Raw genomic sequence first — 27,023 nt, 5'->3', positions numbered from 1 at the left:
AAGAGTACTCTCCTTAGAAAAGTGGAAACACAGTTCAGGTCACATTAGGAGCAAATGCCTTAGGCAAAAGGATCATCTCAATCATGAGCTTGAGAATTTTGTAAATTACCAATAGGAAAGACAAAATGGCTTTGCAGAGGTTTAACAAATATAGCAGCTGTACTCCACACAACTAACTCATGAGTTGCAGGTACAGAAGCATCTCCAGGAAAGTAATTCTTGCACAAATTACCATGAAAATCTTCTTTAAGTGAATTTAGGGAGTCTGTGATGTCTTTCCTTCTACAAATCAGAACAGTACCTATGCTAGCACCTATCCAGTATTGTAAGGCTATGGAAAAATCCTGCCTCACGAGTCCAAATGTGCTCCTAAGGAGCACACACAACTTCTGACAGGGGAATGAGAAAAAAGCAGTGAGTGACCAAAGACCAAGCTCACACCCGTCTTCCACATCATCAGCCAAAAGGACATTTACTATCTTGTGCCATACCTCTGATCTGTTAATATAATTGAAAGATTCATAATTCCTCCTTGGGATAGGTAGAAAGATGAACTAAGGTCTCACTGAGATGTTTTTAAGAGGTGTATTGCTAAGAAGTACATAGGATGGCAGCCACATCAGCTCAACGGGCTGACAGTTTTGCTTCATTGGGAAGGGAAATGGAGAATCCTTCTGTTGATGTAGAAAGCTATGGTTCATCCATAATAGTAAGCAATTTACAATTCTAATGGCACACAATAGAAATATTATCTTTTATATATATTGCAGACAAGGCACTGAGAGTTAGATGTTTTTCAGTACAAGACGAAAAGCACAGAAATGAATCATTACCCAAAAACAAGGCAAAAATAAAGTCAGCATCTCAAACAAGTCTGTAACAAGACTGACGAAGAACAAGCTTTCATTAAAAAACATACAAAACAACAAGTAACAAAAACACCTTACGAAGACTTTTCAAAAATAGGGAGACACATGGGACTCCTGTCAGAAGGTTTGCATCAATTCAGACAGGTCCAGGAACTTCAAGTTCTTCAACTAATACAGCGTGTAGTAATAAGGAATGCGGAGAGGAAGGCGACAGAGTAGGCAAAATTGTGTATATATACACATATATATTTATCTATATGTATACACACACACACACACACACACACACACACACACGTAATATTTGGAAAAAAAAGCAGCAAGACTACCAAGCCTTTTCTTCTGGGAGGGAATCCTCCTCCAATAAAAGGCTCTACATCTTACTGGTTTAAAAGCACACAGAATTACATCTTATTTTAAAAACCAGTATAAGAGTTGGTAATCTCTTAATTTCTATAATTTCATAGTTGCTGTTCTGCACAAGTGACAGGCTCTCCTTTATCATTAATTACCTACATATATGGAAGTTCTACCTTGTTATTTCTTTGAATACTGCCTTAGAACTGTTTTAACTCTGGCACAGTACTAAGTCTCTCTAGAAAGATTCTTGCAACTACTAATATCCGTATAAATTTGTACACTGCATGCACAATCTGTTTTTGGGAGAAACAAGCAACTGATGCTCAAAGTTAAAAATAATTGTTTTTAAAGGCACCTTTTCTCACATTGAAATTTATTTAAGCCTGTTATAATCCATCTCATTAAAAAACCCCAAGCTATGTCAGCAAATGAGCACAAGACACTAGCGCTGTTTCTCTTGGGTTTGCAAGAGGGCAAAGCAGATCGATCAGAAAGAACACCCTGCTAATTAAACTGAAGCAGATGCCTAAGGAAGAGAAGAGCTTGTCACATGTGATCTCTACGTCAAGAATGATCAGATTAAATAGGCAAAATGTGAAGTAAAGGTGGGCAACAGCATTAAGCTCACATTCTAGATCTTGAACAGGCTGCAAAAGTTGTGACAGTTTCTCTAATTATTCACGGTAATGGACACTGGGGGCAAAAGGTAGGCGGCAGAAATACATTTTTCTCCATTATAGGTGCTGAGCACCAGGGCTAAAATCATGCCTGTCTGAACACTGATCAGTTTCTGCAAAGGTTAATAGCAATTAAATGTGGCAAACTAGACTAAATGAGAAACAGGTCATGATACCACTGTACCTGCAAAGAGCACAGTACTTTGCAGAAAGGTATTTCTTCTTTAATATTTTTGAAGGTGCGAGAGTACTTCGAATAAGAAAGAGTAATAAGCCTTTTGCTGTTCAAATGAAGACATGCAGCCTGGTTTATTACAGAAGCCAATTTACTAAAACCATTTTTTATACCAGAACATGCTAGTTAACTGTATTAAAAAGAAAAGCTAACCAGTTTCCACTTAAAACATGCAAAGCCCTAAAAAAGAAATCAGTGAGACTGTCACTTTGAGTTTAACCAGCTTTAGATAACAGTCAATTAGCTCTTCCAAACATGTATTAACAGCAAAAAACATTCGAAATAGAAATTAAATAACTGCAGATGTGCAAAAGACAGAGCAAAAGATTAATTCATTAGAATGAAATATCTAATACTATATAAAATTTCATTCAGCATTTAACTGAAAAGACTGGTATCAATATCCTTTAAGTTTTTATTCATTCTGTTACAATTAGTTCCTACATACAAATTAGAAAATGAGGAAGATGTGGCTACATTCCAAGCCCTCGTTCACACAGGAGAAAAATTGGAATGAGTTGATTTTTCTGAATTTTCCTTGGATTTTTCTGCTTTTGCATTCAAAAAGATTAAGAAGGTACTGTCCTAATACCAAAAGAAGCTGACACTAACTCAAGAGACTGCGGGAACAAGCATATCCAACTGATATGCAGCGTTTTCTCCTTCAAAGCAAGCAAAATTCACCTAAAACATTATTGAGGGAAAAGTCAATTTACATAAAAAGAATCAGGCTTATCAGATACTGAAAACCTACGCACAACTCTTGATTGCTCATCAATAAACATGTCAAGGAAACTATTAATAAAAGAGGCAACTTACATTGCTGTCCTCGGGATCTTCTAAACCGTCAGGCCGACTAAGATTGCGTGAAGGCTGACTGCACACCACATCATCTTCTAGCTCCCAAAAGGAGGTTCTAACAGGTGGTCTTTGGATCTCATCAGGATTAAAAGCACCATCTGCTCCATCTGAAGAAAAATTAATTACAGCAGCAGAGTTTGTATTTTGAGATTACAGATGTGCTACCTTTCATTTTAAAAAAAATCACAACTTTGGTGAACACTTTGGAGTTAGATAAAACAACAGAAACCACCTTTTTCAAAAGCTCTCTTTAAAACTTGGTTTACCTTCTTGACTCACACCAGTAAAATAAAGGCACATTATTAATTCTCCTCAGTAAATAAAGACTGCATGCCAGTATTAAGATTGTTAGTACTTAACCTGCATTCAATGAGCCACTGATTTTGAAACAGTGAAAGAAAAACTATAATGGTGGTGGGATTTACTTACCTCTTCTTTCCTGAATTGCATAAGGGTTTCCAAATTGCAATACTGGTAGTCTACTTGGCACTGCTGGAACTGGTCCATTTTCCTCCGAATACGGGTTGCGAAAATGTAATGTCTGTTGTGAAATCTGTCCTTCCATCATCCTTCCAGCTTGATTTCCTGGTGTCCTGCCAAGCTCCTAAATAATGCAAAAGTTTAAAATGTAATTAATCCATGGAGTCCCAGCAAAGTTTGAATGTTTTATGAAACATTTAAGTTTGTTTTTAAAAATACATCTGCTAATCATCCCACTGTCTTTTCATCTTGATCTAGTGCCAAATATACCATATATACCAAAAAACAGTCAATGAAGAACATACAAAGAAGGTATTTTAAATAATTTTTTCTCTTGTATTGTCATCAGTTATTTCAAATTACATAAACAGAACTGCCACACTTTAAGACGTATCTGCATCCTTTTCATAATGAAGAAAAATCAGTTCAATATGTAAAAAACAGGTGGATTAACAATAACAACTAATGATAACGTGCAATAAGAAAACTTTTTAAAATTTACAATTAAAACAAAAATAATTCATTTTTTCATATCATATCCCATCATATCATTCAAGAATGTACCTTTTTAGTATGTGAAGTACATATATGTACCTACTTGACATAACTCCCTCTGAATCCCTGAGTGGCAGATACTTTAAGAAGCATTTAGTACATTGCACTGGATTTTTTCTGATACCTATCAGCAGAATCCTGACCTACATGAAGCTGAGCTCAAGGCTGTCACTTTCAGTAGGAAATAAAGAATTTTAGAACAAACAGAGGAAAAGAAACCAGCAAAGAGAATTTAGAAGCAGTCTTGTGTTTTCTACAATGTCATTTCCTTAGAGTTACTCTCTACTTTTTATAACATTCTGACAATTGAGTCTAGGAAGGAAAACTATTACTCAAGGTTGGTATTTTCAATTTATATTAACAAATAGAAATTAGTGCTATATTTCACAAAGGTAGTCCAGACTAGTTACTTATTTCAAATAATTCCAGAGTTGTTACACTTCCTGTGAAAGATATTTTGCCTTCTACGAGCTTACTAAGCAAAGTTCTAACTCTTCTTCCTCCTTCTTTATATCCTCACCTACTTTATATATACATACGCTTACAGTTTCCTAAGGGTATGTACATAGGTTACTTCCAAAATTCAGTGTTTTCATTGAAAATATAAATTTGCTGAACTTACTCAGGGGCTTAAATGGTGTGCTTTAATTCTACTGTTTAAATATTTGTATCAGAAAGGCAATTCATTCTTTCAGAAAGCTCAAGCAGAACTCTTCAAAAAATTAACATCTTTACAATTCTAGATTCTTGCATATAATCCACAGAGACAGTAACTGTTATAAAATACTATATGGTTTTTATAACTTATAAACCATTAAAACTCTAAGCCAATATATATTATTATAAGGCAGTAATTAAAGTGACTTAAGTGTGGTCACTGCATCAGCCATAATTCATTCAAGGAAAAGTCATTCTCACTCTGGCATTTAATAAAATGGGTTAAGGGAGAGAGAGAACATATGCCAAGAGTATCCAAAGGAATATGCCAGTTACAATTCCGAACCAAGAAAAAACTGAGATGTAAAAATGAAAATAATAATCTAAAAAAAGAGACAGACTGTTGAGACAGATACGCTTTCCAATCATTTTGTTCTTTCTGGTTAGCATTTTCTCCTAGATTCCCTGGGTTCATGTTTCACATTTTCTAATGTAATGTTAACAGAAAACCTCAAAGATGGAATTGTGCATTGCCCCCAAAAGATTTTGAATTGAAATTAAAACTAAGATTTCAATTAGTGATTTAACTACATGAGAAGTAAAATGTCTCAGTTATTTAAAGGAACAGCTCAATGTATTTTTCTTAAAAACAGGAAAACTTCAACTGAAATGCTAGAATACAAAAATGCAAAATCAAGTAGCAATAACTATACTGAAAACAAAACATCGCTCAAATGAAAAAGGCTTGAAAATAAACCTGTACTATTACATATGTACTATCAGGTTTCAGAGTTTGAACTCCGACAGCAACATCATAAATTCATTCTCTAACAGGAAAAAAGCACTATCTACAAATGATAAGGCAGCTCACAGAAAGTTCTCTTTTTGGAGCACTGGCCGTAAGAGCAGCAGTGTTTATATTCTTTTAGAAAAACCTTGTCATACAGGACAACACAGTTTCTGCCTAGCACCCTCCAAGTAAAATATCCTCCTGCACATAAGATACAAAACTACGTTAGTGGTACTTTAGATTTACAGACTAAATTGCACATATGATTGAAATGATTAGGGTTAAATGGTTAAGATTACATCTTAAAGTTTTAGTGAGCATGTAAAATCTAAATAATTAATCTCTGCTGAATACAAAGTAGGAACCATTAATTATCAGTGAAATGAAGATTTTCCTTTGTAAAATCAATTTCTTCTGCGATATGGAAGCAGTTTAGAATGAGAGGCAGTGGCATTAATACTTTAATTTTAGCATCACCTCAGATTAAAGCAGAATGTAGATCAAAGTGACTGTATAAAGGTGCTGTAAGTGGCTTTAGCCAGAAGTTGGACAGCCAGGGTAGCCGGTTTTTTAAAAAAAAAATAATTAAAAAAATCAAAGGCTCTATAACTAAGAAAATAAAATAGAAACCAAGTAATTTTATAGGTTTGAAGAGACAGCAAATGAACTTTTTTAGCATGCTATGTTTGGTGACATTTATAAACAAACACTGATAATGGAGTATAAATTGAAAAGCTGTTTACTATACCATGCTCAACCTTTTAAATCATGGTTCCAGTCTAGCAGGCACTTTGATTCTTCTTTGTAATGTAAATATCTATAAATCTGGTAGACAAAGTTCCAAGCTTTTATAAGCTCCATACATTATTATTACAGTTGTTCTCCTTCTTATATGTGGTGTTTAAAATTACTCCCTCCAGCTAAGCTAGACTCATCAAAACTCAACTGTTATTTTGCTGTCTTTTGAATTAGAAAAATTAGATCTATTAAAAATTACATCTTTGGTTAAAATAAAAAAAAGGAAGAAAAAGATAATTTAAATACCTACTACTTAAGAATCAAAAGTTTACAAAACACCTAACTTAAAAAACCCAGTGGGAACAGACAATTAGTAAAAACAGGACATTGTGTACTGATAAACTGAAATTAAACTAATTTCAGATGAAGCTACTTATCTCAACCATTCTAATTTTTCCACAATATCATGCAATACTATCCGAATGTAATAAAGACATTTTATTATTTCACTTGTCAGTAAAACTCAGCTTTGATTAACTGCCATATATCTGAGTTACTTCCAACATTACAACATTAGCATTAGTATTTCTGAATGTCTGATTAAACAGCAATAGTAATGAATTTGGTTAAACAGTGAATTCTTGAAAGTCGGAGTCCATTTTCAACCATATATTTAAAATTCAGAGTACTGTATGTGTATTTTTCTTTTCCAATAAAGACATTTTTCCAGCTGTAGTTTACCAAAGTCACTACTGTCACATGTCAAGCTGCTCTTATTATTACAAGCAGTCAGTAAGAGAACTGCAGATGTAAAAAGGATTTGGTTGTATGCACACATCATGAAAAACATGGAGATTATACTGCTGTAATGTCTGCATCTTTAGCTACAGGGCAACACTGGATAAAAGCAAAAATAATCCTAACCAGTAACGGAAAAAACCAGAATTGTCAAGCTAGGTATGTACCATTCAGGTCTTATGCCAGGATTCTCAAGGGAATAATGTTTACTAATTGTGCTACCTGTCAGCCACTAAACTCCTGAAAGTATCAAGGAGAGAGACTGTCTCAAAGAAATTAAATTCTCCAAGTTTTGTTAACTGATCATAGAATCATTTGTCTGGAAAAGACCTTTAAGATCATCGAGTCCAACCATAACCTGTCCACTATTAAACTATGTCTCTAAGCACCTCATCTAACTATCTTTTAAACACCTCCACCACCTTCCAATGCCTGATAACCCTTTCAGTGAAGAAATTTTTCGTAGTATCTTATCTAAACCTCCCCTGGTGCAACTTGAGGACATTTCCTCTTGTTCTATCACTTGTTACCTGGGAGAAGAAACTGACCTCCACCTTGCTACAACCTCCTTTTCAGGTAGTTGTAGAGGGCAAGAAGGTCTGCCCTCAGCCTCCTCCAGGTTAAACAACTCCAGTTCCCTCAGCTGCTCCTCAAATGGCCTGTGCTCCAGAGGCCTCACAACTTCACTGCCCTTCTCTGGACATGCTCCAGTACCTCAATGTCCTGCTTGTAGCGAGAGGCCCAAAAATGAAGACAGTATTCAAAATGTGGCCTCACCAGTGCTGAGTACAGAAGGACCACTTCCCTGGACCTACTGGTCACATTATTTCTCATACAAGCCAGGATGTCATTGGCCTATTTGGACACCTGTGAACATTGCTGGCTTGTATTCAGTCGGCTGTCGACCAGTATCCCCAGATCCCTCTCTGCCAAGCAACTTTCCAGCCACTCATCCCCTGCCTGTAGCGCTGCATGGGATTGCAGGACCCGCCACTTGGCCTTGCTGATCCTCGTACACTCGGCCACAGCCCATTGATCCAACCTATCCAGATCCCTCTGTAGAGTCTTCCTAAAGGCAGATCAGCATTTCCCCCCAACTCACCGTATTCTGCAAACTTACTGAGGGTAAACTCAATCCTCTCTATGCTCCCTTAGAGGACAGAAAGGCTGCACCATAAGCTCAATAATAATGTCCTCAAGTTGCACCAGGGGAGGTTTAGGTTGGGTATTAGGAGGAATTTCTTTACTGAAAGGGTTGTCAAGCACTGGAACATGCTGCCCAGGGAGGTGGTTGCATCACCATCCCTACAGGTGTTTAAAAGATGAGTAGATGTTGTGCTTAGGGACATGGTCCAGTGGCAGGCTTAGTGGGGCTGGATCTATGCTTAGACTCGATGATCTTAAAGGTCTTTTCCAACTGAAACCATTCTATGATTCTATGATAATCTTTCCTATTTGGCCAAGCAGCACATGCAGCAAGCTGGTACCAGCCTCTAGACACAACAGCGCTGAACCTCTTTCACAAACAGCTAAGAGGAGTAAAGCAGGAAGGAGGCTGGAAGTCCACTGAAAACTTTTAGAAAAACTGTGATGCTGCTGAGATGAGAAAGGAATATAGGACAAAAACTGGTAGGAATTCCTATGTTCCATGAACTGTATAGCTAGCTGCAATGTCAGATTATTAATTTACACAGTAAGCCCTATCTGCAAACAGAAGTAATTATTTTAGATCCTGTATGAAGTAGCATCCTAGTCAGCAAAAAACCAAGTAATTTTTGACACAGTAACATTTTTGTTAGATTATTTGTAGAAAGTGTTCTAGAACACAAATACAAAACATAAATGACAATATTTTCAAAGGCTGAGTCAGTTTTGGCAAGTTGACATACTATGGTGTACATTTTTTTAAAAATGTACTGGTATTATTAAGAGAACTTGTAGTTTAATATGCTAATTCATTTTGGAAAAATATCCAAACATGGAAAAAGTATGTTTGAAGAGTAAAGAAATTCTCACTTAGAAATAAATTGCAATTCCTCAAACCAAAGATCTTAATAAGTGTTAATTTACAAACTGAACAGGAATCCTGACAATACCTTTTCACTGGTAAAGAGTTCCAACTGTGATGCCAGTTCCTTTATTCGTCTCTCTTTTTCTGCCACCTGAACCTATAAAAAAAGAAGCTTAAGGTTACTGTACTAGTGAATAGAAACTATTTTACAGGACGTTATACTGTAAAAACAATGTTCAGTGATTAAGTCCATCTTTTAGATGGAAGCTATTTTGTCTACAATAGCTATACGCAAGACCTAGCACTACTACAAACCAAAACCAACAATTCCAACAATTCTTCCTAAGTTTATCTAGTGGCTAGCAGCAGTACGTTAGCAACCTTTTCTTGACAGTTTTCAGAACACAGTTATGGAATGATAAAATCCTAGTTTAAAAACAAGGAGAAGTATCAGTGATACTAATGGCAGGAAGGACACCACTGCCCAGTTGAAGGTTTATAAGTCTCATCTCATTATTTCTGAAGGAATCTGATGGCTTTTCGGTGATTTATTTCATTCACTTCTCTCCAGCCCTTATGTTCCACCGGAGAACTGAGAGACCCAAAACCTCCTCCTAGCCCAAAGACACTACATTTGTTTCACAAACATCTACTTTGTGTCTCTGCTACATGCTCTGGAGGAGATGAAAGTGATGCATTACACAATTCTTCCCAGGTTCCACCTTGCTTCAAAATGATTATTTAAATAATCTCTCTCTACAAAGGGCTATGTTATTTGGATTCTGGTTACTTTGGAGACCGCCACTTCACTTGGTTTTCTTAGCATATAAACTCAATGCTCTGCAGTTAAGTGTATCCCACCCCCCCACCCCCCCACCCCAATTCTGAAATTCTCTCTCCTACTTCAGGTTAACACAGAGAAATCTACTGACTGGGAAGAAAAGCTCACTTTTTCTCCCCCACTTGCATCCTCTATAAAGTTTTGAATTGTAGTAAAAATGCTTTCAAATCTGGACAAAATTATTTATTAATCCTGCTGTTGAGAAGTCAAAAGCAAACTTATTTTACATTAAATTACACATGGCAACTAATCACTGCTAATTAGTAAAATTAAGTAAGTTGGTAAGAGTGCTGAAAAGAGCTGTAGAGTAACGCAGTATTTTATAAAGAAGAAGCACTGTAATTTCTAATGGAAGGAGGTTCCTACTAGAACTGATACAGTCAAAGTCCAATTTAATCCCTGTTCATCACAATGGGCAAAAATGGGCAACACAGAGTATTCTATCTTGCCAGCTACACTATCACCATAAGACTGAGAAGCAACATAAAAGCTAGCATTATGGAAATTTGTTGCTCTTGTCTTGTCCTTGTTGACCTAAAAAGCCACTTCAACATACATATTACTATCACATAACCTCAAAGATTAAGGACCCTTATAAGCTAAAGCTGCTCATTATGCTTGACTTTCTGCTGCAAATGCTACATCGCTCTACTAAGACAATAGTTGAGATCCTCCAAATTACAAGTAATTCTGTCACTGATGATTTTAAAAACAATGTATCACTTGTCTAGTAACTCTCTAGTTAATTCAGATAAAATGCATTCCACATTACTACATTGGTAATGCAGCATGTGATATGAAGATTTTAGACAAATATGCATGTGAATATTCCTGTTAGCATTCTAGTAAGCAACAGAAAATCAAAACTCTCTAGCCCTTTTTTCCCTGTAATACAAGACTAATGTCATTTACAGGTTTGTCTAGATCCACAATATTAAAAGACTGATAGCCATTTGGTAATATACTTAGCAGACTGGTCTGACTTTGAAAGAACCATTACAAGACTGTGTTGTTTCTACAAGTGCAAACCAGAATTTGTATCTGCAGCATTTATATTATACATTGTGGTTTTTCCCCATTAAAACTCTTCTAACAGTTCAAGTAATGAAATGAGCAACTATATCAAAAACAGGATACCATTCATTGTCACAAACAAAATCAGTAACTTACTTTATACTGATCCTCCATTGCTGCTAGCTGTAATTTTATTCCCTCATTGATTTTCACTTGTTCTTTCCACTTCAGCTCCAGTTTAGCTAGTTCATCAGCATAAACACTGCATTTCATCTTCTCATCCTAAAATAGTTTATACCATGGCATGAAACACAATTTTAAGAGCTTTCCCCTCCCACCTCCAAAAATGACACTGTGTAACTCCATGTTTTTAGAATGAGACCGTTTACAAATGGCTTCCACAAGAAATCAAGCCTGACTGAAGACTTTTAAGAGGACAGGACCGCTGAACAGAGCACAAATTATTTTCAACACACTTCTTTCTTGCCTGAGTTTTCAGAAGCTGCTACTCCTCTTTAGCTTCATGGTTTCAAGCTTCTTTGTATCCTAATACTACACTGCAATAATTATTATACTTTGAAGTGTCTCACTTGAATACAAAACCTTTCCCCATGTATCTCGTAGAACCCAAGTATCTTTCATCCAGAAGGTCAAAGGCAAAACTTTCCTCAAGCATGACTATAGAGGAAACAGCCAGCAGAAGCTAACGCAGGCTCTCCACAGACAAGGTAATGAGCAGAATTACACGACAGTTGTTACATCCTGGAAAGCACTTTAAAATAGAATAATCTCCTTCTAATAAATAAGAGAAACAACATGATAAGCTGAGTTCATGGCAGTCTGTGAATGTATCTATCTGAGGACAAAACATACTGAAGTAGAGAAAAATTCCAAGTTTTTAATTCTCAATACTAAATGTTCTGACTTAATAATGTTGATTAATGTTATTTTTTTAAGCCTCAAAAACCAAGCAAACAAACTAACAGAAACAAGACAACACCCGGAAAGCATTTTTTAAATAATTCTACAACAGTCAACTTTTCACCAGAATCACTGATGCAACAATCCGTTGTCATAAATACATCCAAACTGATGAAATGTAAATCAAGTTTGGACTGACAGGTATTATAATTAATATTTGACAGGCATTACTGTTGTAGTTTCAGCACCACCAGTGGCAACTTTGGTCCAGGGAACCATATAAATGCCCTTATGTATCGCTGAGCCCAACCTAGTAGGCAGCATCAATCCAGACACCAAAACACTGTAAAAGCTCAGGATAGAGAGATTTGTAGGGAGTTCTTACACTTGAACAGCGTATTAGATAAACATTGCTATACTTGTTTCAGACATCAGCTGGCTTATAGCAACATGCTCCATTTGATTTCTAAAAGCAATTATACTTAAGATACAATGAAAAAAAAAAGTATTCAAAACTAAGCATGGAAGTAGTAGTAGTTTTGTTCATTTGTTTTACTGCATCTGGGTTATCCTGAGGAGTCCTTGTCTGGAGACTCTAGCATCACAGGTAATCAAGAGCTGACTTAACAAAAATGTGTTTTCTAAAGTTAACATTTTTACCATAATCACAGCGTATCACAAACAAGCAAGGCAACTCAGCTAGGTAGGCTTCGTGGTTTTAAGACTTAGCACCTATAGCTACTTTCTGTTCAGCTTTCGGAAGCAGCCATTTACTTACTGCCAACATTTGCTTGCATTTCTTATACTTCTCTGTTTTCTCAGCAATTTCTTTATTCATTTCACGTACTTGCTCCTTTACCATGAATTCCGAAACTATATCAGATGAAATGGGGCTAACTGTGAACATTGAAGAAAAAACAAGAATATTGATTTTTTTTGTTCCATAAGCAAAGCTTGTATGAGAGAGATGATAGGCCAAATTCAACAGTGCATCAAGGACAGAGTACTCTATGTTATCCAAGCAAATAGTTAATCAGAGACAATCAGTATCATGTGGCTACTGATACACAAGATCAGCAGTCACACTGGCATGGCTCTGTTCAGTTCTCTCACATACTGATGACGAGCATAAACACACACATAATACAAAGGTCAACGTAAAAAAAACAACCCAAAAAACCCCACACACAAAAAAACTCACCCAGACATCTCTCCCCTTAATTCCCATGAAAGTAAACACCAGAATAGATACGTTATAACTTCACGCTAGATATTTTGTTCTTCTGTAAAAATATGACATGCCTCAGCAATCTACTTCATCTCATCACATACTAGTACTGAGCTCGCTGGGATTTTATTTGTTTTAGGAAACACTTGTATTTATTTAAGCCAGAGGGAAACTGACAGAAATTAAAACCTGTAGTCTCTTATAGACAGAAAGAATGTGTGAATTATAAAGTAACACAAACAAGATCAGTCAGCATTGACTGGCATTTATCAATTTAAATTAAATCATAAACCAGGCTTACTTTTAACCTATCATATGTTTGTTTAAGAAGATTAGTTTTGTAAGAACTTAATACTTCATAAAAATTATAACCTAGTTAAACATTTTCAAACAAACCACTGTTACCTACAAATCTTGAGAATAATCTATAGACTTGGCCTTGCCACCACATAATCAGAACTTTTCAATGGACTTGATTTTACAGTAGGATGTTACAGTGGACAGTCATTACAAGGAGTGCAAAATTATCCTGCTTCTGTATACAATTTGCAAATCTGGGGAGTACTTTTTTAATTGATTGTTTATAGCTTGGCAAAACTGGCTCTGTGTTAACTATCAAACAGAAATTCAAGAGCTCAGCCCCACCGACATTAACAAATATCAACTGACCTCTTTTGAAAAGATAGATCAAGTTATTTATGAATGTTACCACTTGAAAACAGACAAGATTCTTTGATTAATTTTCATATTTCTAATTCTTGCTTTAACTCAAACAGAACAAGTCCACCTACTTTATATCATAAATACTATTGGGTACTATTTCATATAGACACCAATTTCAGGCTGATACAAACAGACAAAATTTAAGCTGTCGATACCTGGAGATGCAGACAACTTTTTGTCTGTAACAACGGCAGTAGCTGTCTCAGTGTTAGATGCATCTGTCAGTTTCTGTTGACGCCCTGCAATTTTCTTTATGAAAAGAAATTTTGTTTTGGTATTTAATTAAATGAAAGCCAAAGCACAAAAGTAACATATATCTTGCACTGCCACCTCTTCCAAATTTGGACTATACGGAATTGCTCATTAAAACACGAGGTAATAACAAATATACAAACCCATTTAATTCTACTAACACTGAAATTGCCTCAGACTATGATTTTTATATTCTTATGTTACAAAAGTTATTTCTCTCTAAAAATGGTAATTTCTACACAAATTATGAGTAAAGTCTCATTTTCTATATAATCAATTACACTTGAATCCATCAACTTCAATCTAACATTGATTTTAAAAGTGAAGTCTGTATTACTAATGAGTGCTGGACTTCCGGTGTCAAAGCAGGGAAGTTTGTTGTTTGTTATCAGATGTACAACACACGTAGAAGACTTTTAAAGAAAAGCCACAGGCATTCTCATACGACACCTTATTCACCATTGACCTTCTGGATGAGAAGACAACTTTTTAAATCAATATGTGGATCAAAGCTGGATAACTACCCCATTTGTTCTGTGGATAGCAGAAATGTGTTTGTCTGGTTTTCCTAAGAATTTGCATTCATACATCTTGCCATTGCTCATACACCTTTTCCCCATTTAAGCTCCTCTCTGACTCAGTCACTAATGTTCACAAAATTCTGAAGAACTCTACTCCCAGACCTGTTTGAAATTCACTAACAGGTTCAGTTACTAGGTGGCATAAGGCTGATATCATCATTGCAAAAGCCTCATTTATTTATGGAACAAAGCTTAGAAGAGTGTTAATACAAAATACATATGGAATACAATTATATACTGTGTTGTGGAAGCTTTCTCCCCACTTCACTTTGAAGTCCTCCTCCAAGATCTCCATTTCCCCTTTTGGGTTTGGGTTGGTTTTTGTGGTGGTGGTGATACTGAGAAGAGGTAGGAATTATGAATTTATCTCTGCTTTTCTCAAAATTCTTCCTTGAACAATGTCATGCTTACAGTTTCATCCAAACTCTTGTTAGCTTTCTACATACACCAGTTACTATAAATCCTATGCTTGGTTTCAACAGCTATTTAAAAAGTATCATAGAAGTAATTTAGCTTTATAGAAGAAAATGGTAAATTAAAGAGCCATTTAATTAAAGAGCCTGTTTTCCTCCTTTTTAAAAGCACTGGTTTTTGCAGAAGAAAATTAAATAGTTGCTGAAAAGTTACAAAAAACAAGTGCAATTCCCCTCCCATTCTACTTACTGCCTGTTCTGTAAACTTGTTTACTTGTTTCTGAAGTTTTTGACATTCTTTGAATTTTTCCTTGTAATGGTCAGCGGCCATTTGCAGACGAAGCTTCAGATCTTCAACTTCTCTGCGCAGTTCCTGCTCCACTGCATTTGAAGTTTCCTTAAAAAAATTAGAAACTGTTCTCCCTTTTGCTCAAATAGCACTATTTCCTTTTATAAAAAGCCTTTTTTTTTTTTCACAATTAAGGAAAGCATAATGCTCTCTGGAAGTACAGAAGTTCCTGTTTTCTTTATGGGAAGGAAAGGAAGGGAGTAGTAGAGCACAGACAGAGGCAGCATCCGTGCTGAACTTCATTCCAAGCAGGACACACAGACAGTAAACAGGCACTGGTATAATACCAGAGCCAGGTAAAGAGGATTCCTATTCTATGGACTGATTAATGTATACCAAAAAGTCCGAATGTATACCTAAAACCTGAACACCTTCTAGAAGTTGTTCTAGCTAAAAATGGATAGACCACAACTGTATTCCATCACACTCACTATGTTTCTACTTGAAGTGGTTCAGTGGAGCTGTAACATTGATACACAAACTAGGAAAACTACATTAATCAAATGGATATATGCCATATTTGGGTACTTTCTGGTAACTTGAGTCATTCAGATGATCTGCTGCTTCTTTCAGGATGCATCTCAAACACTGAGATATACACTTGTATATAACTGGAATTCTTAGAAAAAAAACTGTAATTCTTGGGTATTTTATATGCAATAGTTCTTCTGGGAACTTCTTATTTACTGCAATGTTTTAATTACTGATCAGCTCAATATATTTTTTAAAACCACTACATCAGTACAGTAATTCTAGTAGTGCATTAATTCAATACAGTTGCAGTCACAGAAGATCCAGTACAAAGCTCACAAGTCAGAATGATGAAACTTTTATTAGGTCACTGGATTTTTATCTAAGACAAAGACCATCAAGACAGTTCCCATTAGATTAGTATTTTTATACTTATAAATACTAAAGCAAATTCACTTTGTCCACAAATATTGGAAGGACTCATAAGAATACAGAGAGAATTCATCAATGAGGAAAGAACATTTCTTTTTTTTAAATTCTATCAGGTTTTTTATTTCAATGAATTTTAATGCTACTATGGCTCACATATAAGAATTAAGAAAGGGAGAAGATTCAAAATAATACAGATAAATACTGTATTACCCTGGACATAATCTGAGGATGCAGGGGAGTTGCTTTAAGTAGTAGCAGACACGTTTGGTTTTTTTACCAGCTTTCCAAATCAGCTAATATGCACTTGAATTACAGTAGTATCTTGAGCACTGAAAAAAGAACTTGCTAATAATTCATAATCATAATCAGGAAATATATTTTATTCCTCAACTTTTGCAAAGCTAACTCTGACAGATTTTATAAATACAAACGAAGTTCAGTACTAAATACTGACAATTTACCTGTTCATTTTTCAAAGCTGTGATTTTTTTAAGCTCAGCTAACGCATCAGCAAGCTGCTTTTTCAATTTTTCATTTTCCAGACGTGCACTGTGAAGATCTGCCATCGTCTTATCTCGGACATTTACTGCATCGCTCAGCTCTTTTGACATTAGGACAGCTTCTTGTTTGCTAGCCTGAATCTGATCTTCTGCTTTCCGAAGCTGTTCCTTTAAAATAGATGCATCCTCCTAGGAAAAAGGAGAGAGGGAAGAGAATCCACCATTTTTTAATTCAAAGCTTAAATAAAGGTTGGTATAGGGACTAGAAACATTTGAAAGAAAATCAAGCTGTCCTGGTGGCTTTACCAAAATCACTATATTCAGAAGTTAGAGCACAAGTACCATTTTCCCCATTTGCCTTCTTTGCTAACGATGGTGTGCAAACCTATTTCACTATGACCTAAAAGCAAATTTACATATTATTTTATATACTGTATTTTTGTATTATTTTCAGCTTCAGTTTTAAACATATGTCAAAAAAGTATTTTCTGTTTTCCAGAATATCTCTGTTCTTATCACTGCAGAACTCTTTAACAGGCACAAATGGCCATCCAGCTTCAAAACCAAAGTTCATCCCACAGTAAGACACTGAAGGTAACAACAAAGCAAGAGATCTTACAAGGCCTGCAACTGGTTGATATAAGACACTGTAAAGCAGCTTTGCGATGTTTTTCTCTCAGTTTTTCTCTTTTTTCCCAAGATCTTGTACAACACGCTTTTCAGAAGGAACCAAGAACAAGAAGTAATGAAAAGCAAGCTGCAGCATGCAGCTCTAAGACTCTCAGCACTTCTGCAGCTCCACAGGGCAGCCCAAGGGTCAACTGACCAAGCTGCACTACTGGCCTCTCATTTCTCAGAAAAACCCAGGATCACCCAAAAAAAAGAAAAAAAAAGAATATTTCAAAGCTCACGGCCTATGGGCTTCCTGAAGGCATAATCATCTCATACTCTTGAGTCTAGACAAATTCAGGTATCTCTAGTCCACTGTTTGTTATTTTTTGAACAACCACCTAGCATAGCAAGTCCAGAGGACTATCAATATATTTTGTAAACATTTATGAAGATGGATGGACTAGAAAACACCCTAAAGTCCTGTCCATTAGGTATTTTTACAGGACATGATGCAGCAGTTAAATACTTCAGTAAATATCTGCAGTTTTGCAGTGTAAGATAAAATTGTTAATGATCCCACCAGAAACATCACATCACAAGCACTTCAAGATTAATAAATAACATAAATGTTGGTTGCTTCAGTACTGGCACACACACAGACTATGTTTTTACTTTAAAGTAAAATACAGTAGTAGTTTAATACATGCCAAAACAAAACTGTAGTCGAGAGTAAAACAAGATAAGCTGTAACTTAAAGCAAGACAGCATGTTCTTTTCATCCCCTTGCTATTTCCATTCTCAGCAGCACTACTTTTCTACTTAAATTTTACATTCATAACTCACATTAACACAATTTCTATTCTTTCAAGATCTAGATTACTTTTTCTGTGAGAAGACTGGCAAGATACCTAAGATAAAGTCACCTGCCTAATCTGACTTTTCCATGCTGGCATCTAAGGCTGTGTCTAAATTAACTCTCCAGTTTGAGTCAGGAGTACATGTGTAAAGCAAAACTCCCAGTCAATTCCACTATTACCTATCACAATGCAGATCACAGGACAGAACAGTCTTGGGGCACAGAAACTGGGTTCCTTTTGGATGAAATGGAACAGGAAGATGTGCATCAGGAACAAACATTATTCTACCCATAGCACCACATTACAACTAGTCTGAAGTAACTGCACCTGGACCACAGACAGCACAGACACCAGTTCATCAGTAATTTCATTCTCCTACTATACCACAATGCTACCACATCGCATAGCAAAAATCAGCTCTTCCTTCAAAGTCCTACTGGCACTCTTAATGTTGAGTTTTCAGTCAATTTAGTTCATTTATATGGTACCTTATCCTTTCTCGGGTTTTGCTGCACCTTGACAGCACATTCACCTAACAAGTCCTTCAGCACATCTTTCGAAGTCACCTCTTCAACTCCCTCTCAACACCTTTTCTCTTTTCCTCAATCTCCTTTCTTTTTCATAAAGTTAAAAGCAACTCAGGAGCGTACCACTTTTACTGGTGCACTTTCACTGAACTCACAAATTTGTGCCTCCAGCACGAACTACTTTTTCCACACACACCTCATCCCACAGTTCATCTTGTGAGACACCACCACAAGCTCAGAATGTGCAGAACTAAACCAAAATTCACTCCTTTGCTCATTTTATGCATCTATGGAGAAGACCATAATCCTCTTGCCTCTCAGCCTATATCCTAGTGATATCTTCAACTTATTCCTTTCTTTTGTCAAACACATACAACCTTAGATATGTTTATTTTAAACCAGGCCAATTATATTAGCAGTGCTTACCTTGTTTGACGAGGTGAGCAAAAAAGCTTTCTTCATATTTTCTTTTTCAGCTATAAATAGCTGTAATCTGCCAACCTCCTCTTTATAATATGATATCATGTTTTCTTTGTTTGCATCCAAGTTCTTAAACATCTGGATTTCTTTTACTAGTTTGGTGTTTTCTATTTCTGTATTCTTCAAGTGTATCTGTAATGATGCTAAAAAATGTCAAACTCTTCTTCCACATTATGAAAACTACTGTTCATCTGTCCATTTAAATACTCACTAAATTCTAACTCATCTGAGAAAGACCAGAACAGGTAAAGACAAAAAAAATAAACATGCGATAATATCACTGCCTTCCAGCACAAATTTTCTGGCTGGAATTCTTTCAGCTTGATCATCTAACAGCAGCTCCACTCTACAGCTAGAAGTTAAAGCCCCAGTTTCTGTCCACATCAAAATAAGCTACACAGAATTCACTTGTCTCTACACAAATGCTGGACAACTAAGGATAAACAAAAAAGAAATGACTTGAAGAAAACTAAAGAGAAATTAAATTTCTAGTAGTATCTACTTGCAAACGTCTAAGCAAACAGGACTACACCAGCTATATTCATTTCCAAAGACAACAATTAACAACTCTAGACCTGTTTTTAAGATACCATTAAGTCTATCATATTATGCCTAATAAAGGATAACTGTTGCACTCAAGTGTTGTACACTCAAAGACTAGAAGATTTGTGCTACATATTTACAAAACGATTGCATGCTTGTGAGAGATGATTTTATGACTTCCAGTGTATACCTAATACTGTCTGTCACATAAAGACAATTTCCTACAAACAGAAATAATATTTTAAGTATATGCGATTTGTTTCATACAACCTAAGGATTTTATTTAACATATAAGAATCTTTTGTCTTTTGGGGGAGGGGGGGATGCTACATTTTATTTTATTTTAAACATGGCTGTCTCTCAAAAGAAATCAGCTATGCTAGTAAAAATCAATGCAATACAGATCCCACTCAAGCTTCTCAAAGTTATGCACAGGACTCAAGAATAGGGATCTAGAAAACACAACCTGAAGAAAGAACTAAGAATAATAAAAAGTAATCTACTTATGAAAAAGTGTGTTAAGAAAACCAGTTACTGGGTGATATACTGTATAACTAAAGAACTTCCTTGCTAGCATCTATAATTTTATGTTACTATGTTTGCATTGTAACAAATCGGTGATCCATTCTCCTTCTTAGAGACCATTTTATATCACGGGATTAATTCCGATGCTATTTTCCTCATTCATTTTTATACGAGAACATCTATAAGTGTCCTAAAAATCTGTTCACAGAAACTACCCATTTCCTTTTTTCCTTAACAAATTCCATTTATCAGACTCCTCCATAAAACACTATTATGTTTATTTCAAACCTTTTCTTTTCAGTGTATACAGGTACAAGGAACAAAGTTACCTTATAAAGTTCTTTTTCATCCTTTTCTGTCTTTAATACACATTCAAGTTGCTCCTTCTCAAGCATCACTTTCTTCATCTTGTCCTTCAGACTAAGACATTGACAAATTAATAGTAAAGAACTATTAATATAAAAAAATCTATGCATAAATTAAAAATTGTTAGTTTAAAAGAACATCTATGGAAAGAAACAGTAAAATAAGAAAGGTAAGGAATAAAATTACTAAATACCTGTCTAACTCGGTTTCTTTTGCAATGGCTTTTTGAGTAACAGCCATGATATCTTCTTCAAGCTGGAGGACTTTGCAAGCAGCCTCATCGTGCTTCTTCTTCAAATCACCCATTTCAGTTTTAAAAGCTTCTGATGCTTGAATATTATTCTTTTAAAAAATTGCAAATAGATGTCATTTAAGAATGCACATCTTCAAAACTGCAACATCCTATTCAAATTAATGCTAAAATATGGTCACTGGATTTCTTCTCTTCCTTAAAACATGTGACATACCCATTTCAAGTATACACACGTATATTCAAAATATATTAATTAAACTTGCTATGAACAGTTAATATATCAATAAGGAATCAATAAGAAGTTTGTTTTGGTGCAAGCATTCAGTTACACAGAGACTACCAAAGACCTCAGAACACAGGACAAAGCTGTATTTCATATATTTTGCCCATCCCCTTTCTGCAAACTAACCATCAACTGCGTAGGTTAGAAAACATAAAGAACTTTTATTTTATTTTGTACTTTCTTTTATTTGAAGGAGAGCTTGCATTTGACCAGAGAGTTACACCACTCAAGCAAGCCACAGTAAAGAAAACTGCAGGCAAAAGGAGAAAAAAATGGAAAAACTCCTGATGAGGAGCTGGTTACTACACTACGTTCTCCTAGCTAGAACATGTGGAAGGTCTCACAAAGCTCAGGAAATGACTGCGGGATTCGTGTCTTGGAAACTGGAAACTGAGACACAGGATGATGACAACATCGAAAACAGATTCCTTTGTAAGAAAACTGACAGATGCAAGATGCAAAGCCACTTTTAAGTACTGCATTCATTATCTAATTACAGCAATGTCCATACCATTCTATGGCAGGGAACAGCTAATCATCATCTTCAACACAGCAAAATGGCCATTTTACATGATCCACGTTGGGTCATCTCACATAACCCAGGAAAAACATTCTTTTCTATATAATACTATTTTCTTGAAAAAATAAATTAGTAACACTAAAGTAGAACATACATACCAAGATAATGTTACTATTTCTGATATCAAAGTTCAATAAAGCTCTTCTTAGTATCAAATGTGACAGTGGTATGAATCAAAGTGTAAACAAGGTTAAGACAGACTGAACACCATGCCTGACTACAGCATGACTTGCAGTGTTTGTACAGATACTAAGGTACAAGTTGTCTTTCTGCTCTACATAAAGGGAGATTACACCACCAGTTCATGTATTCATTTTAAACAAAGCTTAATGCCATGAAATAACAAGACTGTACTGTTACATCAAGAGAAACATCAGCCAGAGTTTACAGAGAACCCCTACTGGCCAGATTCCAACCTAACAGTGTTTTAAGTACAATAAAATATAATGAGGACTGTTTTTACCCATTAATTGTCAAAACACACTGTTCGCCAGTGTAATTAAGCCCTGCTTTTACAAGCAACTAAAAACAAAAGTTTGGGCATTATGATTTTTTTAGGGTGTAGGGGGTGTTGAATTGTGATGCATCGCAAATGTAACTGATGGCTCAATCACTTCCTGAACACTATACCAGCACATAAAGGAGGTTTTTATTTTTGTTGCATATACTATTAAAAAAAAGACTAATACATTACAACTATTTAATCTCTAAATGGCTTTATTATAGGTCTTAAGATAATAAAAAAATTTCAAGGGATCATGAATGTACCATCTTTTTTTGAAAACAGCATTGGAGAAGACAACCTACAATTTTTGTAAGGTTCTTATTTCTGAAGAGCTATCATTTTCCTGCAATCTAAAATACACGTACTTGGTGTAATGAGGGCAGGGGATTTTAATTAAATTCAGTATTCCAAGTAAAACTTGCTGCATAACCAGCAGCAACACCACCACACATTGTAACTGCTTGTCCTTCCTAGTGCAGTGGAGACTAATTACTGGCCCCTGTTTTGAAAGTCTAGTACAGTAAATGGCCTATTTCAATGCATACCTGTGTTTTCTCTAAACACCACTTTGGTATAACTGTAACCGTTATAACCCAAGTGCCTTCAAAAGAATTTAATCTGATACATTACATATACAAACCATGCAAACAGTTCAAACAGGCTGCCAAAGGTAATAAATATTAAAAGGAGTTAATAGCCTGAAAAAAATTCACTGCACAAACAGCATCACAATTGATGCTGCTTTGCTAGTTATTCTAAAGGGACATGGTATTAAAATGTAAAAAAGTTCCATACTTAACAGATTCTCACCTAATAAACTTGTTTAGATACAACTAAAGCCTACAGTTTTGAAAGAAAAAAGGATTAATTTTTAGAGACGACTTGTTATTTTACAGAATTCTTAGCGATTCAATTTAGATGCTGCAATCCTAGTCCCATACACTCTAGCTACAGCAGTTTCAGAGCCTGTAAAATTTAAAATGAGTGCTCTTAGTGTTTTAGGAGGAGTCTAAAGAGGAAGAATATAATAAATACATCAACTATACATGTAACTTCTATTACAAAAAAGATAAACACTTATTTTAAATAATTTTTTTTTATTTAATTTCTCTAATTTATCTTGTACATCTACAAATATTATAACTTTTCTTCCACTTTCTTAACAGAAAGAAAAACACAGCAACGGCATGAATTATTTTTACGAACTCGTTTAAAACGACCCAATTTTAAGGCTATTTTTTTACTCTGGATTGTATTTTTAATCCAGTTACAAATGCAACTCCCTCCACTCCCCCTTCCTGTAGTTTCAACAGGCTTATGGGTGGAGGGGAGGAAAGTGAACTACATCACAAGGGTCAGAATAAGTAGCCCAAAATTACTTAAGTCAGTTTCACTGCTGCAAATCAAAAAGCTTCCAAAATAAAAATTCCTGTAACTACTAGGAGATTCACTAATTTAAAAAAATAAAAATAATAAAGTGGTCATCAAGTGAATTTATCTTCCCCAGAATCAAAATTCTACTTTGAAAATGCTGATGTACCGTTAGATAGGGAACAAGAACAAAGATGGGGGTACCAAAATCTTTATTGCTATTCTAAAATGGCAAAAGATTTAACACTGACTATTTTTAAAATAATTTTACTGTAATCATATGAAACACTGTCCTCCCTTAGCTAAGAATTGCCATTAAACATAATGTGATTTGTTTACAGTGCATTACAAACAGCTGCCGAAAGAACAGTGTTTACATCAAAAAGTTCTAAATTACCAATCAGCTGCTTTAAGTTTGTGTAACCTAATCATAAATACACTGATCGAAACCTCATAAAGCTATTATAAGCTCCATCTAAAGGATATGCAACGATCTTGCCTCTGCTCTTCCTTGAAACACGTTTCAAATGTATTTATTAAACTTCTGCTACAAAAGGACTAATAATCTTTAATTTCAGAATGGAACGGCCATAAAGTTTCTGGCGTCTCTTCTTTATAACAGCAAACTATGGCAAAAATCTGTATGGTCAACAATAAAGAACACCACACTTCCCCTACTTATTCCTTACTTCTAGTGGATTTTTGCAAGACCAGTAAAACTTTTGAGAGTACAGTACAGTTAACAGAAGCAAAGCCATACAGACATCCCTTCCTATGAATCAACATACAACACATTTTTCAGACATACTTAAGGCAGAGAGAGATCCAACAGACAGAATAACACACTTGAAAAAATACAACCAAAGACTACTTCCAGCTGTGACATCTTGCAGTATGGCAACAAGCAGCACAGCTTTTTTGTGCTTCATCTTCCCTTTTCATCACATCTAAAACTCCCTATCCACTTTCAGAAGACCATTCCACACCTAAAACTTTCACCACTGATGAACAGCTGATACCTGCAATCTTTATTTCACTATTTACAGAATGCATACACTGTTATGAAGAAGAAAGAAAAATGAAAGTTTTTTTTTTAAAAAAAGCACCAACCAAAAAAACAACAATCACCAAAATCCAAACCACCTTTCAAGTTTCAGCTGGATTGATTTATCTGGACACAATTTAGTGTCAGGAGAACCACCATGCTTCCTACACTGTTGAGAATTTAGGGGATCTGGATGAATTATCTGCAGGAACCTTTGGTTTATCCCACTGACATCACAGCAGCTCCACAGAATCTGTGAAACACTTGGCTGACATACTCTCTGTAAAGGACCTCTCAGGACAAATGACGAACACAACACAGTACCATTGCAGCCACTGCAAAATGAGTGCGCTCGTAACACTAGGCCTGTATGTTCCGAAAGGAAACATCAAGTTGTACTTTTTCTAAAATAAAATTTAAGCATTCAGTAAAGTAAAACAGTAAACGAATTCCAAATGAACTCAAGGATATTAAGCTTTTATCTTTGTGACTGGCAATGATTTATCTTTATGATTGGCAATAGAAATACTGCTCTAAAAACACTGAAGTCTCTCTACTCAAAAAAACTAAGATATCACAGTGGTAGTAATTTAATTGTGTTGATCTCCTCAACTAACGTTGTTAAACAGATCAAAACTATACAAAACTAAAGGCTAACTGTAAAAGTTAATGTAAGTAATATCAGTCACCCAATTGCTGTCATGAAGACTACAGATGTGCAAGTTTTTGCAGGAGGCAGCTGAATTATTTAGACACACTACGATTTTGCAGCATGCATTTACATTTCAGAATGTTAACTTCTTAAAACATCCTATAATTTCACTATAAGCTATCGCTTTTGCAGAGTTATTCTCATTAATAATTTGATTTGAAGTGCAAGCAGCATACCTATCTGTAACATTTGAGTCTCTCAAACAAATCTGTTCAATCATCTAGTGAAATATATTTCAATTAATCAGTTTTAAAAAATATTCATACACATAACAGTCACTAAAACAATAAAAGAGCATTTTCTCTTCACAGGATGTACAGCACCCTTGGGAGCTATAACTGCTGGTACCAACCAGAGCAATTCTGAGTGCTTAATTTGTATCTTTAAAATATTAAGTACATGGAGTTTGAATTTTGTGTGATTTTCTGTGGTTTTGCTTTCGGGGTGGGGGGGAAGTGTTTTAGGTTTTTCCTTTTTGGGGGTTTGGCTTGGTTGGGTCTTTTTAAAACAATGCATGTCCCTGATCATCACATTTTCACACATGCAGCATACATAATATCAACATAGCTTGATTTGCACAGGCACCAAAAAAAACACTTGATTTGCTTACTTTTATGCATGCAGACTGAACTGGGCACTTGTACTGCTATCATATCACACTGCCTAACAGCATTTTGTCACTGTCTAACCAGAGAAACACTCCTTAAAAAATGGCATCAAAAGCCAACTGAAATGAATCCCTGATATTTGAATAAAACTCTGCAATGAATAAAGCTACTATGCATGTAGAACCTGTCAGCAGAATGCAGATTTAGATGAATGTCCTACTAAAACTCCCATCACATAGATGAATTAGCCCGCTTTTAAAAAGTTAAATAGTGAACTAAATTTTCAAAAAGCATGAAAGACCAAGTTTATCATATCAGTAAATTCACTTCTGCCTTAATTTATGCCAATGTCGTAACAGAAACACTATTCAAATGTTCACAGCATCAAAGAATGAGCAGGTAATCTGCAAATCTGTTACTTCTGACTCAAGTTCAACATTTACAGAAACTACTCTAAGTCTTACAGAAGTGAGACTTTTCACCATTCCAGCATCAAAGCAGTCAGCTCAAAAGCACTCTTCCCACTAGAGGGGGACAAATGACTGCAAAAGCATCCTTTCTCAGCCCTGCTCTCTACAGAAGCACACAAAATCCCTGTTCCCAAAACTGAATGGCTGCAGTGTCAGAAGAGCGACTGATGAAAGACTGACACGATGACTACTGCATCTTTCTCTTGTTTTGCACAGTAATATTAGATCTTAAAACAGTAAACAAGTGCACTGCCACCAGAGAGCTTACACACAGTTTAAGCACATTCAATACTGGGAACACAAAGTCCAAAAAGCATGCATTCTTTTTATTTGCACAGGTATGTATTTTTATATTTATAAGAAGTAAAATATAGGTTAGAAATATTTGTATCATTATTTTCTAGATAAAAACACACTCAGTTTTTTATCCAATGTTATCCAGTTTTTCCAAAAGTAAAATATATTCAGATAAAGCAGCTTACTAATGTGATTCAACACACTTGAGTATATGCCAGTGAACAAGTTATATC

General features: G+C 35.4%; 1 protein-coding gene across 4 annotated transcripts in view; it reads right to left on the bottom strand.

Moving 5' to 3' along the window:
- TAX1BP1 (Tax1 (human T-cell leukemia virus type I) binding protein 1) overlaps positions 1–27,023 on the bottom strand; it is a 56,079-nt gene that overhangs the window by 7,243 nt on the left and 21,813 nt on the right. The window contains exons 5-15 of one of the 4 annotated variants that reach the window (XM_010186441.1): positions 20,860–21,008; positions 20,630–20,720; positions 19,179–19,364; positions 16,718–16,945; positions 15,255–15,401; positions 13,914–14,007; positions 12,586–12,704; positions 11,043–11,168; positions 9,117–9,188; positions 3,432–3,606; positions 2,961–3,109 (exon numbers count right to left, since the gene is read on the bottom strand). In XM_010186441.1, coding sequence (XP_010184743.1) covers positions 2,961–3,109; positions 3,432–3,606; positions 9,117–9,188; positions 11,043–11,168; positions 12,586–12,704; positions 13,914–14,007; positions 15,255–15,401; positions 16,718–16,945; positions 19,179–19,364; positions 20,630–20,720; positions 20,860–21,008 — 1,536 coding nt within the window. Of the gene's footprint in view, positions 1–2,960; positions 3,112–3,431; positions 3,607–9,116; positions 9,189–11,042; positions 11,169–12,585; positions 12,705–13,913; positions 14,008–15,218; positions 15,402–16,717; positions 16,946–19,178; positions 19,365–20,629; positions 20,721–20,859; positions 21,009–27,023 lie in introns of all 4 variants that reach the window. The other 3 variants (XM_010186442.1, XM_010186443.1, XM_010186444.1) reach the window with 3 other exon arrangements.

The sequence above is a fragment of the Mesitornis unicolor genome, unplaced genomic scaffold (assembly GCF_000695765.1).
Source record: "Mesitornis unicolor isolate BGI_N332 unplaced genomic scaffold, ASM69576v1 scaffold18506, whole genome shotgun sequence".
Classification (NCBI taxonomy): domain Eukaryota; kingdom Metazoa; phylum Chordata; class Aves; order Mesitornithiformes; family Mesitornithidae; genus Mesitornis; species Mesitornis unicolor.
The sequence above is the reverse complement of the archived record's forward strand: the minus strand, read 5'-3'. Positions and strand labels throughout refer to the sequence as shown.